Below are 18,567 nucleotides of genomic sequence, written 5' to 3'. Positions count from 1 at the left end.
ACGTTGTGTTTTTGGTTCGGAGATCAGTTTTTGTAGTGTGATTAGTAAACCATACACATTTCACAGATTAAGTTTTAAAGCTTGATTTTGTATGGCTATAGACAGTAGCGTATCATGCAGGTCAGCATTGGCAAGCTTTTAGTTTTGGAAGGATTATGTTTAAAAATGTGGCTCTAAAAGACCAGATGGAGATAGGTTTTTCACCGGTTTATGGCCATTTCATTTACATTAGATGGGTTCAACTGTATGCCTTCACCCTTTCAATTAAAACTTGCTCTTTTCTCTCTCCCCCTCTTTCTGCTCTCCCTTGCCTCCCAGGTTCTCCCCCATCACCATTGACAGCATGACCAGCCTGGTTGGCATGAACATCCCCGGGCACACGGGCACTGGTTGGTGCATCTTCGTGTACAACCTGTCCCCAGATTCAGATGAGAGTGTGCTGTGGCAGCTGTTTGGGCCCTTCGGTGCAGTCAACAATGTCAAGGTGATCCGTGACTTCAACACCAACAAGTGCAAAGGCTTCGGCTTCGTCACCATGACGAATTACGACGAGGCGGCCATGGCCATCGCCAGTCTCAACGGCTACAGGTTGGGCGACCGTGTCTTGCAAGTCTCCTTCAAGACTAACAAGACACACAAGTCCTGAACTTTGACAAGTAGAAGCAGTTGCCCCGCGACTTTGTCTGCTCCCAAATTGCCCCCAACCTTTCCCCCCCACCTCCACCCGTCCCTTAGCCCCTTCAGTCACTACCACCCTACTACAGCCATCCAACACAGCAAACTCAAACTCCAACCGGAACACAAAGCAACCGACAAACCATCAAACAAATTGAACTAGAAATGGCTTATATTATAACTTTGGACCTATAAGCCAATGTTGCCTAAGTATTACAAAAATGAAATGATGAAAATGTTCATGAGTTTTTGGAAGCTCCTGTGATAATGCAGGCTTCTCTTTATTGTATATTCTTTCTGTTTGTTGTGGTTGTTAAAATTATTTTTCTCTTCTGTGTAAACAGTAGCAAATCCCTGTATCCCCTTATTTCAGAGAAGAGAACGTCCTTTTTAAATTGAAACCTTTTCTCTGTCTTGATTCAGGATTTGTTTTTCTTTTGTAAATCCGGATCCACTGTCGTTAGTATTATATACCTCCCTGTTGGTGAAAGGGAGGGGGCTCTTTTTTAAATTGGTGAACCATTCATTCATTTTTAAGTGTGTATCAAAAACCTCCCCTTATCGATTATAGATGGGATTCCACAATCTCAGTAACTCTAATGTAGAAAAGAAAAGAATTTCTAACATTGTTTTTGTTTTGTATCGCAAACAAAACATAATGTCTTTCCTCACAGGGGTTTAGGGTGATGGGGCGAGGGAGGGGATGGGTTAGCTTTCCTGATGACACGTTCAGTAATTTAAGAAAAAAAAAAAATAACACTGTTGCCAAAGAGAAGATCTCTTTGCTTGAAAAAAAATGCGTTTAGAAAAAGATAAAAAATAAAGAGAAAGAAGATCTATTTTTATAAATGATAATTAAAATAATAATTATTGAAGAATTTTTACAAGAATCTGGATTTGAAAAAAGAGAAAAATATTTTGACTGGCTAACTAGGGGGGGCCGGGGCGGGAGGGAGGGGGCACCACCTTGTCTTGTCGTTCTGCCGTGGTACTTTATAGGATCAAAGGTTGTTTGTTTTTTGGGGAATCCAAGTTGGCAGTGATTTTGTAGATGGAAGGGATGCAAACCGAGGCAGGTGATTTTGGTAATTTTTCACATATGTACTAGTGCGTAATTATTCAACAGCGATACCCAAAAGGGAAGGGAGAGGGGTCTTTCCAAGGCCTAACCATCCTTATAGTCCAGAGCCCAAAGCAAGAAGACCCTTTGTCCACTTGTTTTCCTGTTTTTGTCATCAGTCAATATGGGATATCAGTAAATAGATATATATACATCTATCCATTTAGACAGCATACTATACATTATCTATATCATTTTCTTCGGTCTGCGTTTGTGAATTTACATTTGAAAAGAACTTCCTTTTAGCGATCAACAGTAGGTGCTATACTACATTATTCACATATCTTAAATATCCAAGTTTGTTGTTCTATGTGTTGTTTAAAGAAAAGAAAAAAAACTTCGATGTTGGCATTGAATTGAGCTGCTGTTCTTTGTTTAATATTTGTTTATTGTTGGCCCAAAAATCTGGTGAGACTTTCTTTGCTGAATAACCAGATACATGAAGTTGGGCCTTGTAAGAATCACTGAACAAATTTTTATTTTGTATTTTTTTGTTTGGCTTGCTGACTTTTAGGTTACTTGCTGAGCGTGAAACGTTTGTCAAAACTAAATGATGATTAGCTAGTTCCGTTAGTCTAGATATTTGTTTCCTTAAAAAGGATCTATGACAACTGTGTCTTTATTTGCTGTGTACAAATAGATGATATATATATACATATATAGTCTACATTTGTTTTACAATATCTACTGTACTATATGAGTTGTCACTGTTCTTTTGTTTGAGCTTGTCTTTTTCATATGACAACTTATTATGAAGTGGTGGTTCAGTTATTTAGAAAAACTTGTGAGGAAACTGTTCAATTGTTGTCATGTTGCTTGTGGAGAAAAAAAAAAAGATTTGGATTAACTTTCAGTTTGCTACCGCGGCAAAAGAAACCGAACAAAAGCTTAGACTATAACTGTATTTGTTTACCAGTTTATTCACTTCTCTATTTTTTAAACTATTTATTTTTCTATTTATTTGTATTTATTATATATTTATTAATTAATTTATCTGTGTATTTATGTATTTATTTGTTTCATTGTCTGTGTATTTGCGTGATTCTGGTACAGGGAGGGGGCGTTTCTGAGCAAAAGGGAACAAAGCGACTAGTGGAGAGGCTCTTCCAGTAGTCCACTGCACTGAGAGAACTTTTAGTACGTTTGTGCTTTGTACCAATATATCAAAATGACAATATAAAAAAATCTAAAAGTCAAGAAAACTGAAAAAAATGTCTGGAGGGTTGGGGGACGCTCTTCCCTTATTACTAGAAACAGTTACTCGCTATGCATAACCTAGTTAATAGTTAAATTTGCTATTGCTTTTTTCTTGTCTTGTTAAAATGAAATCTTTAGATCTTTTTCAATAAAGTTTAGTCTTAATAGAATGTTATAAGTCGTTCTGGTTCAATATAACCTGTGATAAGTTTGTGTAGTTATAAAAAGCCACTCCGTCCACACCCTCCCTCCACTTACTACCGCTTTGTGATGAAACCTTATGCAAAAATGTGGGTCTGAAAGCATAGTTTTCAGTTTTCAGTAAAACATTTTATATAACATTCAGCTCTTGGAGGCTTGGGCAGATACATTTTAAAAGGAGCAAATGCCCATTGTTGTTTGAGGGTCATTCATTGCACTGGACTAAATCGGTCAAAATCACTGAAGAGTCAAACTTATTTTTAAAAATATTCATCATGTTTTCAAATGACATACCAACAAATCTTTAAAAATGAGAAATTGTTACCATTGCACACCAACTGTTATTTAAAGCAGTTGTTGCTATACTTAAGAAGTACTCTGGAGGTATGAAAAGGGATTGTACCGATTCTATATTTTATATACTCTAATATGATATATATTATATATTTTGAAAGGTGAAAGGTAAGGGAATGGTTCCAGAAGTATAAATATACGGAATTGGATTTTTCTGTTTGTTGTTAAGACTTGAAAACATGAAGGAGGTGTGTGGAGAGCATTTCAAACACTCAGACGCATGCTCACATAAGTACATCCTTCTCTCTCACACCTCAGTCATCTGACAGGCCGGGTCATCTTATATCGTCATTATTATCCAGTCATCATCTGCGCCATCCAATCACATAGTTTTCTAACGTCATAAACGGCAACAGACAAACAAACCAACCCACCCACCCACCAACCAGACCCCTTCATGCTCCCCGCTGCCGTCGGGAGCTTGAATTATGCAACGACCCCAGTAGAATGTTGTTCTGATGTGTGAACTAATTTCCTACACTGTACGACTTTTGAACTCTTACGATGCGTGCCTGTGTTCCGCCTAGACCCTGTGTGCACATGTGTGTGTGTGGTGTGTGTGTTCCTTTTATGTAATTGTGTGTGCATTTTGTGCGTTTGTCCATGTTTGTAAGCGTGGAGTACATCCAAATGTGCGTATATACAGTATATACATATGGTGTGTGTGTGAGTGAGTGAGTGAGTGTGTGTATTTGGTTCTGTTTAGTGCACATGTATACAAAAGTTTGTCTCCCTGAGTGCATGTGTGACAGAGATGGCAAGTGTGGTTGTGTGTGTGAAAGTGTGTGCATGTCAGGGTGTTTGTAACATGGGGCTGCGTCACCTCGCTCTATGCCCAACCCCTATGGCTCACACCATCCCCTGTAGCGCCTTATAGTGGCAGCCTGCCAGTAGGAACAACGCAGCCAGTAGTGGAGGAGGGAAGGTGAACAGAGGAACTCGGCTCTTCTTGTCAGTTTTCATTTTCCTCCTGAGACGTGTTTGTTTACTATCTGAAAAATCTATAAACGAAATCTTTAAAGACAAAAAAGACGAAAAAATGTTCACAGGGCCCCACGACCGCGGCTCTCTCTACTCTCTCCTGCTTATGTTATTACTTAACAATTATCAATGATGATTATTATGATTATTATTGCTATTATTCTTAGTATTCTTATTCTTATTATTAATCCAATTACTGCGATGAATGACTTCATGTTATCCTTGCTAGTTTAGGTCATTTCTGAAACTGGAAACAAAATAAAAATCTTGCTGTAAATGTTTGTTTTTTCTTTTTCATAAAACTGTTGTGTTTGAATTATTTGTACTTTTGAATGTTGGGACAATAAAATGAGGTGTTAAGAGCTTGGGTGTTTCTTGTCGTGATGAATGAAGCATATACATATTTCACACTGCACGCTATAAGGGGACATCTTCCCCATAGGTTTAAAAAACATTCTCTTAATTGTTTGCACCTCTTTATCTACCTCTCTTTTGTTGATGGTTAGGTTTAATCAGGGAGATCAATAAGTTATTATGAACAATTCATCTCATTAATATACTAAATGAAGAGTGCACCTGATATCTCGGATATTCAGTGTAGGCTAAATTGTAGATTTTAAGGGATTAGTCAACTAATTAGCAATTTTCCCCTGATAAATGAATTTTCCATCTAACATTTGATAAGGTATTTGCTACTTTTTGAAGTTTTGTTATGATTGAAAATTGAGTTTTAGACAAACCTACCAATTTCAAGAGGTTTTCTTTGGCTCTTGGGTTTTTCATAATTTTCTGACATTTTATAATGTAAAACAATCAGTGAATCCAAAAAATTGATCAACAGATTAATCAAAAAGATCCTCATTTGATCCACAATAGTAGCAGTTGTAGTTTATTGTTCTGCCCTCAACATGAGGCAAGATTTCAAATTAGTAATACAATATAATAGAATTAACTGCGACAGTAAATCACAGATTTAATCTGCGTTTGCTGTGACCTTTCAGCTTCTGAGGGACAGTCACGAATAGGAGGCAGTAACACTGCAGACATAAAACGCAGTGCTGATCTCTGTCAGCCCTCAAAAAGGTGCCGCTATGGGACAGGAGCGAGGAATCAGTGAGATAACACTGCCCCCTGTATCTTCACCAGAGTATCCGAGACCTTTGTGACACAATGCTGCCGCTCGCTGAATAGGAATTATTGCGGCTATAAGCAGTCCAACAAAGTGCTGTTGCGAGGGACTTAACACAGAGATTGTATTGCAATGATTTCATTCTTCTTCTTTCACACGTAAAATACACTTAGCACTGCAGTTACCAAATGTAATTGTTACCTGGTGAGCAGAAATAATAGCGTTAATGCGGCGTGCTGCGGTCAACTGAAAGTGTTCGCTCCCATGCTCACGCCCTCTCTGTCAAAGCCTAAAACAACCAGGTGCGCATCACTTCCGCTCAAACCACCATGAAAACGCCCACCAACCACAATACAAGTGCACAACACAACAATCAACAAACAATATAAATGAGACCATAAACAGCATACAATATGTGGCTCCTACAGGAATATTTGTGGTTATCTTATGATCTTTCTGCATCACATTACAAACAGGCCAGAAAACACCTGAAGCAAAGGGACTACGAATAAGGCCTTGGAGGAATAGATAAATACCAACGCAAGCAGCTCGTCACTGCTGCAGACCGCATCTGCTCATCAACAATGAGCCTCATTCACCAATCGTTCTTAAACCCCACTTACACAGTTTTCATGAAGATTGTGGCATTCACCAATGTTTTCTTATTTGGGATTTATTCTTAGGTAAGAACAGAATCTACGCACACTCAAGAGCACTCTTACGCACAATTGTACGCACAAAATAAGTAGTTATACCGTTTTCATCCGTTCTAATTTAAAATATAAATATTTCTTTATAATTTTTTAACTAATCATTTTCATTATTTTACACATGATTATAGGTTTGTTTGTTTTAATGAACACACTTACACTTCTGCTCATTCGTAAAGCACTTTGAATTGCACTGCCGGCAGTCGGACTCAAATGACCCATCTGATTGGTAGAGTGCTAACCCAGAAACGGGGAGCGGAATGAGCGTGACTAGAGTCTCTCAAAATCTGATGAAAATCTTTTAAACTGACCTTTGTCGAACTGAAATGAAGACCGATTCAGCAACTGCATGGCCTATTTCTTGTTTAAAATGTTTTCAGAAACATGTTTCGGTGAACTATTTTAGTACAATATGAGATCGTATTCTGAACAAGCCACCATGACGGTCTGTCTTTGAATTATCTGCCGAGGGTTGGCCGTCTGGCCAGTGTGTCTGGCCCTTAAGTGTGCACACGGCCCTGCCATCTCATGCCTTTATGGGAATTAACAGGGCATTTACCTATGCTAAATAGGAGCAACGGGCACGAGCTTTCAAATTACGAAGACATTAGGATTCATCATTCAAAGAACACACCAAAACGATTCTGCTGTTTGAGAACACGTCATAAATCAGACGTAGACTTTTCTTAGGAACTTTCTTAAGAACAAATTTAAGAAAAACTTGGTGAATGAGGCCCAATATTCTCAATGCACTCAGTAATGTTGAGTTATGATGACCCAGCTTGATTTGATTTGATTTATTAGACACTAACAGAAATAAATGCATAACAAGATGCCATCACAGTGACATTGTACATTTATCAGAACTGTCGAGGATAACACAAGAAAGTTACAAACTTATTTCCATTGTGGTCCTCAAGCTTACACCTTTATAATCCAAATCACACCAGAGAGCATTACAGCGGATGTTGGGATGATGGTTGTTAGGCTGCGATATGTTCAGCCACTCTTGTCTTTCCATTCCCGTTGTTAGCAACTTAATGATCCTCCTCTCTCATCAAGGAGAAAGCAGATGGGGAGGACATGAGTCAGCGTGTGCTCTCAAGTCTCGTTTGAACTGACTTCTTGGAGGTTTAAAGGCAATATAGTTCAATAAACAACTGCTGATTTCATCTCTAATGTGGTGTTATAAAAGATGTCTGTTTTACACTACTGTGACTCAGAACGTGGGTAAACCAAGATGTAGCATGAAAAAAAAAAATCACTAAAAATATCTCATGCAAACAAGATGTTTAAATTCCAAAGGAAGTTAAAGTGCTCTCGTTACGGAGAGTTGTTGGATTTAATATGGCTCAGTTCTCACCATATTCTGTCACCAGGTGCAACCATATGATGCTGCCTCTCAGTTTCTATATAAACCACTTTTCATTTGCCTGGGTGAGAGCTGATCACACTCGCTCCATGGTGTGAATGTCAGCATCCTGCCGTGCTATGATGTAGACGGCAGTTCTGCCAAATGACAAGCATGAGCCGCACAGTCGGAAGCATATTGTTTCATAAGGAGCAACTTGTCTTTGACAAATCTTCTGCAGTCAAATCTGTGCAGTGGGGGAGCTGTTGTTGCCCTCTAGCTCTCCTTGGTACACACTCTGACATTAATGGGATACCTCTATTCAACTCTTTGTCCACTTTAGAGATTTCACACTGCCTAATCAAAAGACTCTCAGCTTCACTTCATGTTATTTATTAACTGAGCTGCTCTCAGATGAGTGCAGAGTCCACTTCACTTTCTGTTTTGACATTAACACACTGATCAGCCTGATAGATTAGTTGAAGTTTAATTTTTTTTAATTATCAAGTTTGTTTTAATGGGTTATGTTGTTGTGTATATGTGCACCGTTTATTCAAGTAAATCTTTGAAACCAACTTCTGTTGTAATAAAGTGTGCTGTGTTAGATCTTTCTACTGCACTCTAAGAGTCCTCTTCTAAAGCTTTTTTTCCACTTCCTTTAAGTAACTGATAGTGTTGTGATGCTGCCCATAATAAAGCCTATCGTTTTGGCATTGTATAAATTCACTATGCACTGAATGACTGAATTCAGGACATTGTTTAGAAGATTTGATGGGCCACCCAGATACTGATGCATCTTGCCTCATGATCAATTTCTGTATTATTACTAGTTTGAGTGCCTAAACAATAACCAAACAAATTAGCTATAACATTTGCTGTGTGAAATTGTTCCTCCACTCCCAGAATTTTATCTTAAAAGTGTATTTTTTCCAAAACGTTAGTGGAGGTAGTCTATTTTAGGATAGACCCACCTCCTCTATAACACAATGCAGGAACCCTGGTGAATCTGATGCAGTAGTTGGATTACAACTTTTTCTAAAAAGGTGGGGAAAATCAAAGTGTTTTAGCATACAGTAGTTCGCTTCAGCCAAATTAGAAATACAAGACTTTTCAGTTATTGAATGATATTGGGTGTGGTTCTGTTTGCATCTCATTGTTCTTGGTTCTCTTTCATTTTATATTGTTGTTGATGTTGACACATTCTCTTTCATGACATCACATTTAAACTGTTGGTTGTCACAACACTTTTTTTATTTATTTGCTGTGACAGTGGATAATAGCTTCAATGACATCATGTAGCATTCACAGGATTTCCTACTTCAGACTAGCAATTACTGGTTACCAATTTAAGTTGTTTCTACCGAGTTCATTTGAAGTGTGCCTGCATAAACATGCGCTGGTAGATTTGTATCTCTACCAGTATCTATCTGTATTAACAAGCTTTTTTGACATGAGTTATGAATAGTGATGGCACTGTCGATGCTGGTACTTCCTTGGGGAGCAAGTGACACTCACAAGGGTCTAATAAAGCACTGGATCCCATTCAGGAAGTTTCAGTCCCTGAAGGCTCGGTTTGCAATCTGCTCCCCTGTGAAGTCTCTTAATTTCAATGCAATATTTCCAGCACCATGGGATCACACTGTTCTTGCTCAGGGGCAGTGTTTTCTTGTACACACAATCTGTTGCCATGTTGCGATGCACGTCGCAGCATCACAGCAATGCACGACTCACCAAAGCGATGCCATGTTGAGATGCTTAACTAAGACTGACCAAAGTGTTAAGAACTTACTAAAATATATATATATATATATATATATATATATATATATATATATATGTGTGTGTGTGTGTGTGTGTGGTCAGTGTGTTGTACCCGTTAGCATTGAACTCTTGCAACATGTATTAACATTTGGAGAAATTTACAGATGTACCCGTGCCTTAACTATGGAAAAGGTTTATTTGCGATTTCATGACACTAAATGAAAGATACTGTATTCTGAAGCACTGTAATACTGTTGTTGACTATGGTTATCTGAGGTAAATATAGCTTAATACATTGTTGACTGAGTTTAACATTGTTTCACATTGTACAGTGACGGTGCACTCACTATATAAAATGAGAGCTGCTTTCTAAACAAGTTACCAATCAACAGCAGCATCACTACTGTATGTCTGAAATACATATCCATACACATAAGTATTTTGGTCTCTATATCCTCTCATGAAGTTGTACGTAAGCCTAATATAAACTTAAATATGTATTGTGATCTCTTTTGAACTATGTTGTTCTAAGAAAAATTACAGTATGTGTGCAGAATGATTGTTGCAGTCAGAATGAGCTGTGTGTGTGTGTCAGATTAAACAAGACAAAGTTATAAATATGCATTAAAATCATAATTTAAAAGACAAGTTGTCAAATGTATGCCCATTGAAGATTTAAAAACTGACAGATTACCAATGTAACAAATATTCTAATATTTTAGATTGGCCTTGCTTGCCATCCTCATTTGCATGCGCCAAATAGCAACGTCAAATTAACTAAGCTGTTTTCTACATTATGCAGCAGAGACAAACAGGACAGCACTTCATCCACTGATGACTGGACCAGCAGATGGTGTGTAAATAATGTATGTTGTCTCGTGGGAACATCTAAGTCTGTCTCAGTTTGGTTTGATGCACCAACCCTTCGCTCTCATACAAAGTGACCCTTGCAATGTTAAAGCCAAAACCTCAGTGTTCATTTGATCTGAGGACAGAGGTATAACAGTTTGGAATGACCGATATATATATGATAGCACAAAAGTCTTTATCTTTCACCCTGCAAACATCTCTTGGATTCATGAACGGTTTTATTTCAGTCCCCCCAAAACTGTGTTTTTACTTTTTTTCACTGTTTTTGTTGTTTGATTTTCATGATAACACCTGGTAGAGAAATTCTCTTTTCACTCTGTTGCAAATGGAAGTCAAGGAACAGACTCACAGTTGCAGAGCAGCTCTGCCTGGAGCTGGGGGTGATTAAATGTCTTTCTCAAGGGCACTTCATCGGGGTAGATTCTTGTCATGATGAGGGCATTCTCCAGTCACAGTGTGATTTCCTAATAAAGCAAACTGCCAGGACAGATACTGGAAGTAGTGATGACACCCTCAACTCTTTCCTGCTCATGTTCACTCTCTCTTTACACTACCAGCTCACTACAGTTCACAGCTGCAGTGGTGAATTGGCACTCATGTTTTACTGCTAGTTTTGGCCGTGAATGTAAAGACTGCGATGTTGGCATTCCCAGCATCCCTTCAGCAGCTTCAGCAATGACAGGCAGCTTTCACAGCTCTGGGGTCTCATTTATAAAACTGTGCGTAGGATCCTTACTAAAAGTTTACGTATGGCCAAAAGCCAAAAATGGCGTACGCCAAAAAAAGCAATGTTCCCCTTATAAATCACAGATTACCCACAAGTGTGCCTACGTAAATCAGCCTCTTATCCCGTCCTGTACACACCCATTTTTAACCATAAATAGTCAATGCAAAGCACCTCATGAATGCTGATCAGTATGTCAATGACCCTGGCAGTTCTTTCGTTACACCGAATCATGATGACTGGCGGAGAAAAAGCAAAAAAACTTCTCAGACGCTGGTGAATTGCTGCAAATTGAATTATAATTTCGGGCTGTTCTTGCACAGTGTAGGGAAACCTGATCTATAGACTACATATATTAATAATACGTCCAGAACAGCCAAACGGCATTACGCCACTCAGGGACAGCTTTGATATACCAGACGTATATCATAAGATTTAACAGAACTATATATTATATCCAAACAAGCCTTAGTGATAAAGTTGAAGATTATAAAATTTTTTTTTAAAAAAAACACTTACCTGTCTGGCATTTGCCCTCTGGAAACAGCCGGTTTGCCCCAGAGTGGAGAGGACCTGTAGCCTATTTGGACCGGGATGGCACGGTTCCGGCGCTTTGCCTTTTCTACTGGACCCAATTCAGTACATAGATCCAAGAGCTCAGCTTTATGGAATCTAAATCAGCATATTAGCCAGTCACCGTCATGGTCCCTGAAGTCTCTTTCTCTCCTGATTCTTCCATTGGCGTAGTCCTCCTGTAGGGCCAGCAGTGCCATCATGCAGCATTACGCACGGGGGTCCCCACAGTATTTATATGTTTACAACAATTTGTGATTGTTAACACCTTGCCAACACAGCATCAACTAGTGGTATCCCCCACCCCGAGATACAATTTGAAGACGAAATAAAGTGTAATAGGCAAACACACTTTTCTTCATGCAGGTTTTGTCACAAACAGTATTAAAGTTCGGACTGATAACGAGGACATTAAGGGTAACGATTGCGCGAGAGCTTAACAGCTGTATTTTCAAACTTTGACATTTGATGATATATGCAGTATTAAAGACAGATATTTAGTTATTTACACTGTGTTCTGCATTTATCTAATAGTGTATTTGATGCTATCCTGTATTCCATGCAGTTGGGCCATCTCCTCCTGAGCTCAGTGAGACAGCGCCAATTAAATATTAAGAACAAATTTTTATTTTGAGTTTGTGTTTAAAGAACAGTTATCACTCAGTACAATCGGAAATAACACTGCTGATAATGTGGATGATACGGAGTGAAAAAATGTGCGTGAGGCATCAATACTTGAAAATATTACGAGTAATCGTTATTCCCATTTACTTTCTGCAGTCTGACTTCAGTTCACCACCGCACCATCTGCGTCACCAATTCCTATTTTATCTCCAAAATATGCGTACGCATGGGTCAGAGTTTTCGCGGAGGACCGCACATTCTCCCGTCAGTTTTCTTTTTTTATAAATCACAACCTTTGTGTGGGAAGTGGCGAACGCACATTTTCAGCCCCGTTATGTGCATACGCCACGTTTATAAATGAGATCCCAGATGTCTGTGATTGTTGACAACAGATTCCAGATCAGCAGTTGCTGGCAGTGTGCAAATACAAAGGAATTGTTTGTAGGGAGTTGTTTCGGCAAATGCAGCGTTGTTTTTTCTGTGATGCTGATGGCTGTGATAATGGTGGTGATGGCAGTGGCTGCAAAGATTAGATGTTGACACATTGGCCACGTTCTGAGGCAGCAAGGGGAGCTATATTGTCTTCAGCGGAGACAGTGATTGGCAACATGCTAAAGTTACACTTGATAGCAGGCATACTGAATATAAAGCAGACAGAAGAGCACAACTGCAAGTGTTCTTAAAGGGTGAAGAAAACCTGTTAATCTCCCGCTCAACACACAATTACATAATTGTCTTCATTGTCAGTTTGCATTCTTTCAGAGACAGAGTTGAAGTGGAACTCAGCACTTTTCCTCTCCACACCTTGAATAAGCACAATACATGATGAACTCCATCATTATGCAAGTGATTTACTCTGCAGTCATAACCAAGTTGAGTCATGGTCTTATTATGAACAATGGTTCATCAAAGTTCTAATATTGGATTAATCTACCAAAATGCATAGCAGCTCTATGAACAAACCACTGGTACTGTACTTTTACAAGGTAGTTGCATATTACACGAGTTTTTCAAATCTATGCTCCTTCATACTTCAACTCCACCACATTTCACAGTTAAATGTTGTACTTTTTACTCCACTACAGTCATTTGACAGTTGCAGTTACTTTTCAGAGTAAGATTTTTATTTTTATTTTTAACATAAAACCCAGTGTTTCCCAAACTTTCTGATGTCTATGAGTTGTTGAGATAATGATGATTATGAGATCATTTCCCTTCTTAATTTATCTCGTGGATTGATTTAAATGTGTTTAAATAAACACTAACAGTGTTTTCTTCTTTCCTCTCTTATTAATCTCTCAGATTTTGTGACTTTTTTGAGGGTTCTGACCCCTAGTCTGGTAAACCCGGAAATAAATTGAATAAAGTAGTTAAAACTCGTTCCACCTTAACCAGCTACAACTGTAAAATGCTGCTTACACATGATGTATTAACAATCTGGGTAATGTCATATATAATGCTTCTGCAGAAAGTACTTTTATTAAAAAGGTAAATATGTAATATTTCTGCATTAAATTTCTGCTGATATTCTCCCCCCATTCGTTTAGCTGTCTTTACAGTTCAATTTAGCTGACGAAATGTGACTGTCGTGCATCGACAACAGCTTAGTTTAAGGACCAAGATTAGAAAAAAGTGAAGGGGAAGACAATTCCGGGCAGCTTGGAGATTTTTGTCATTACACCGGCCATCAGTTGTCTCTTACATTCCCATAACCATCTCTGGAGATTCCACCAGCCACCCCCACCGCGAAGTAAGTCTTACAGCATCGTTGAGTAACATTACAAAAAAAAAAAAAAAACTTTCCACCCAGTGCTGAAAACATCCAAAAGGTGACACTGACGTGAAATATATTGTGATAGTAGTTTTTAGCTGCTTGCTAATGTTCGCTTCCTTGCTCGCTCACTCAGCTACCAATACAAATCGAATCAAGGAAAACGTAATTATGTATGGGAAACTGCAGCTATTTCATTAGAATAAATGTACTAAACGTAACGTGAATAAAACTCAAATGGATAAACTCGTCCATGAACAGATACGTTAACTGCAATGGTGTTTAACAATAAAAACTACAACTCCCATAATCCCACGCAACTTCCATAATCCCACGTAACTTCACAAAATCATCAAAATTCTGTGTTTAAAATCCATTGTTTTATTTGAGAGACCCCTAGTGGCAGAAAATTATATTATTATAATTATATTATACGTTTAAGTATATTTTCCTAATAATACTTTACATTATCTTCATTTTCAAGTTCATAATTGTATTTAGAGGTTGTACCAGAATAGATTTATGTGGCTTAATTAAAAAAAAAAAAAAAAACATTTTTGTTGTACTGCACATTACTGCAGCTCCTCTTTTAACCCTGTGTATTGAGCTCTGTTTTAGCTATAGGTATCGCACTTCTATTCCATCTTTGTTGGGAGTCGCACATGCGCAGTACCTAAGTAAGGACTACCAGCCAGTCAGAAGCAGAGTATGAGGTTGTGCCACGCTAGCAGCTAGGCGAGCATTATAACCTGTGTTACAAAGTGACGCACGTTTGTGACACAGGTGAAGGCTGGACTACAATCGAGCTGTTTGGAGCAGTTTGTGAACAGTGTTTTCTGTTGGAGATGGTAAGTCCCTTTGGGGTGGACTTTGGGCTTTTTCACTTTGTAAACCTATAACGTGCACAAAAAAAGATATATAATATAGAAGGAAAGGGAAAAAGCATAATATAAGCACTTAGATTTTAAATGCAGGACTTTCACTTGTCATAGAGTATTTTCACACTGTTGTATTGGTACAATGCATTTTATTTGTTTTCCCTACAATATCTGTAAATGCTGACTTGAAACTAAAGACATGTTTACTTTTTCAACATGGGACCAAAACCACAATCTTTCTCCAGCCTTAACTAAAATGTTTTAGTAGTCTATTGTAGGCCTGGACCTAACCACATGCAGGAAGTAGAGGGTGACAATTTTTCGGGACTGCCGCGGGTCACGTGATTCCCGCGGTACGGGAGTCAATTCCACTGTCTGTAACGTGTTCGGGATGGATCAAGCATAGAAATCAACGGGAGCGGGACGGAGCCGAAGATTAATTAAGAAATGACGCTGCAATGCGGTGAGTGCGCCCAAAGATTGCGAGGCATTTCGTTTTAGAAAAGAGAACCACTTACAACTCCCAATACCTTTGTTGATTGGGAATACCGTGACCCGCGGGAGTCTCGATAAATTGTCACTAACCCTAACCCCCAGAAGTGAGAGACACACGGCTCTGCAGCGCTGCATTCACACAACTACATCAGCGCGACGAGCGGTCGCTCGCCCTCGGCCATCGCTGCAGCTGTGTACACACACACACACACACACACACACACACACACACACACACACACACACACACACACACACACACACACACACACACACACACACACACTCTGATAACTTTAGACAACATAGGGAACGAAACGGGAGCGGGACGGGATTTGGGAGTCTCTCGGGATTTCACAGGACAGGATTTTTTTTTGAGGGAGGGTGGCAGTCAAGTGATCGGGATGTGACTGGAGTATTTTCGTGGGATCAGGATGGGAGCGACAATTGATTCCCGTGTCACCTTCTAGCAGGAAGCAGGACGTGAACCCTTGTCTCCTGCGTTTTGTATGCAGACATCACCCTGTCCACGTCCTTTACGACTTTTATGTGGTATCTACGGTTAGGTTATAAAAAGTTAAACCATTGGTGATGTCTGATAAAAATATACTTTTAGTTAAATGAACACTGAATCAATACCGATTGCATCACACCACACTAATCAGCATTTGACTGCCTCACTCCAACCTAGTTTCTAAAGAATTAATTAGGTTATGTCTGTTATTTAGCATGAAAGTAGACGCTAAGAGACTTATTGTTTAAACAACTTTGGGAGCCACTCCCTGCTAAGCCAGACTGATTAGAACAAAGAAAATGTGTATCTCTGTAGAATTGGCACTACCATGATAAACGACCTTTGTCTGTGACCTGGAGTGAACCTGACATCAGAGGTGTGTCCTTAACCTGAGAGACAGGAATATAATTCAGAAACAGAGGTTATCTCAGGACTGCGGACCTGGGACCCGACAAGGGAACAAGGTTCTGCAGTCCGCTGTTTACAGTGTATTGTTTTGGCATGTCGCATGACTGATTGATGTAATTCCTGAAGAGGAGGAATGTCATTTCAGTCCACTGCTGGCAGTGTTTTCATGTTTTATGTTTGATTGTGTTTTGACTGTCGTTTTCATCATGCAGTTTTATTAAACCTTTTGCTTAACTTTCAATTCGACCCCAGCCTCTCCTTTCAACCTCAGAAATCAAACAATCACGTCTTTTAGAATCCTAACACTACAAGAGCATAGCACTTCCTAGACTATAAAAAACTGCCAGTTAACATAATTGAGTTAGCAATTACATTTCCTTGGTCCAGTCTTTTAAGTCAAGCATGTCCTCCATGGGTTTGGGGCACTACCATGGCTGTGCCTTAACTGATTCTTTGTGATTTGCATTGACGTAATCTCGAGGATTGCTCTGTTTATAATTGAGCCACGGCCCCTCAAAATTTCTGTGCATGCCACGGCTCCAGATTATAAACACATACGCATTGTCCCTCATGAATACACATGCCTGTGGTAACTCTGTCGTTGTCTGACTGTTTCACCAGCTCTGCCTGGATGTTTAATTTTTGGCAATGGTAACAGCGTGCAGTGCACTTGTATGGCACGCACAGTGGTGTTATTTATTGCTATGACGCTGATGGCTGTGATGATGGTGGCGGTGACAGTGAGAGCAGTATTGGCTAGCAGAAGCAGCAGGCACCAGATCCCCTCCTGTTTGTTCAGAGACACGCACAGCAAAGCTTCACTGTGTTCAACCCAAGGCTGCAAACCCCCAGTAAAACCAAAACACTGGCACTGGTTAGAGCACATATTGTTTTCATGCCATTTTCCAAATTCATGCCCGTCTGCCTGAGTGTTTGTCTGTGCATCTGTCTTACTGTCAGGCTGTTGTCAATTTATTTGCCTGCCGGTTTGAGTGTCATTATTATGTGCTTATGCATTTGAAGGCTTTTGTAAATATACACCATTCCTGATTGGCTAGTCTGAAGTTATTACCAAAGATACACATAGAAAAGACCACACACTCTCATTTACGCGTTTTCACATGGGTACTGTATGTCAGTGCATGTACAGACATTTTACATGCCTTCCTGAATGTGTGTGTACGTATGTGCAAGGTTGTGCGAGTCCACATATGTGTGAGTGGGTGATTTCGGCTCTGCGAGCCCAACACCCAACCATCTGTCACAGAGGGGCCACCGTGTTCTGAAGCCAATCATCTCCTTCCAACAGCTTCTAGGATCCTCGCTCTGCTTTCCAACAATGGTCCGGCACGCCAAACACACATTCACACACAAACAATGACGTCTGCCACATGCTCCTATCAGTAGGCGCGCACACACACACACACACACTTAACAATCAAACAGACGCTTGCCTTGAAAACTGTTAAGGCCCTATCCCTCAATGGAGAAAATCTGGCTTTCATCGCAGTTCCAAGTATTCACTTGTTTGGTAGTTCAGAGGCACTGTGATTGGTTGCTGCCATCAGTTGTGGTTTTATTTATTTTTTATCTATTCTCTTATTATATTTTGTACTACGTGAGATGCTTCACTGTCTCGTTTTATACAATGACAATAAAGATACTTGACTTTTACAGTAAAGCTAACAGAAATAGTAGCCTATTTCATGTTAATTGACACGCTACATCTTGTTTGTTTAATCAATACAAAAACCCCAAAGTGTAAAAATTACAGATTACCTTTGGACAGAGCCCAGCTAATTTCCCGTTTCTAGTCTTTATGTTAGACTATGCTAACTGGCTATAGCTTCATATTCAAAGGACAGATATGAGAGCGGTATAACCCTGCAAAAAAAAGCAAATAAGTATGACCAACAACCGAAAACTACAGTTCAATGTTGTAGTACTCAAGATCCTTCTTGGTCACGAGACCACGGACCACATTTTTATTTCTTGGTCTCAGATAAGGAGGACTCAGGACCACAACTGCAGGGATATCCCTAAATTGCATGTGCATTGTCTGCTTTATGTGTTAACATCATTAGTGTGATTGGATGTAAAACTTCCTGCTTCAAATGCAACCAATAATCTGACTCATTTCTAGTTTGAAATTTGTTTGAAAAACAAACTTTGAAAACTTTAGAAATTTAGATTATCTCAATAACCTGCTAACGGGTGCCAAGCCGGTACCA

General features: G+C 39.3%; 2 protein-coding genes across 10 annotated transcripts in view; one reads left to right on the top strand and one right to left on the bottom strand.

The window, feature by feature from the left end:
- Positions 1 to 4,893, top strand: part of elavl4 (ELAV like neuron-specific RNA binding protein 4) — an 83,617-nt gene extending 78,724 nt beyond the window's left edge. For all 7 annotated transcript variants that reach the window (XM_039811724.1, XM_039811725.1, XM_039811723.1 and 4 more), the window contains one exon: positions 319 to 4,893. In XM_039811724.1, coding sequence (XP_039667658.1) covers positions 319 to 646 — 328 coding nt within the window. In that variant the 3' untranslated portion in view covers positions 647 to 4,893. The remainder of the gene's footprint in view (positions 1 to 318) is intronic.
- The window catches only part of agbl4 (AGBL carboxypeptidase 4), a 429,765-nt gene that overhangs the window by 375,596 nt on the left and 35,602 nt on the right, over positions 1 to 18,567 (bottom strand). The window lies entirely within an intron of this gene.

Source organism: Perca fluviatilis, chromosome 9 (genome assembly GCF_010015445.1).
Source record: "Perca fluviatilis chromosome 9, GENO_Pfluv_1.0, whole genome shotgun sequence".
Lineage (NCBI taxonomy): Eukaryota > Metazoa > Chordata > Actinopteri > Perciformes > Percidae > Perca > Perca fluviatilis.
This window is presented reverse-complemented; position numbering and strand designations above follow the sequence as displayed.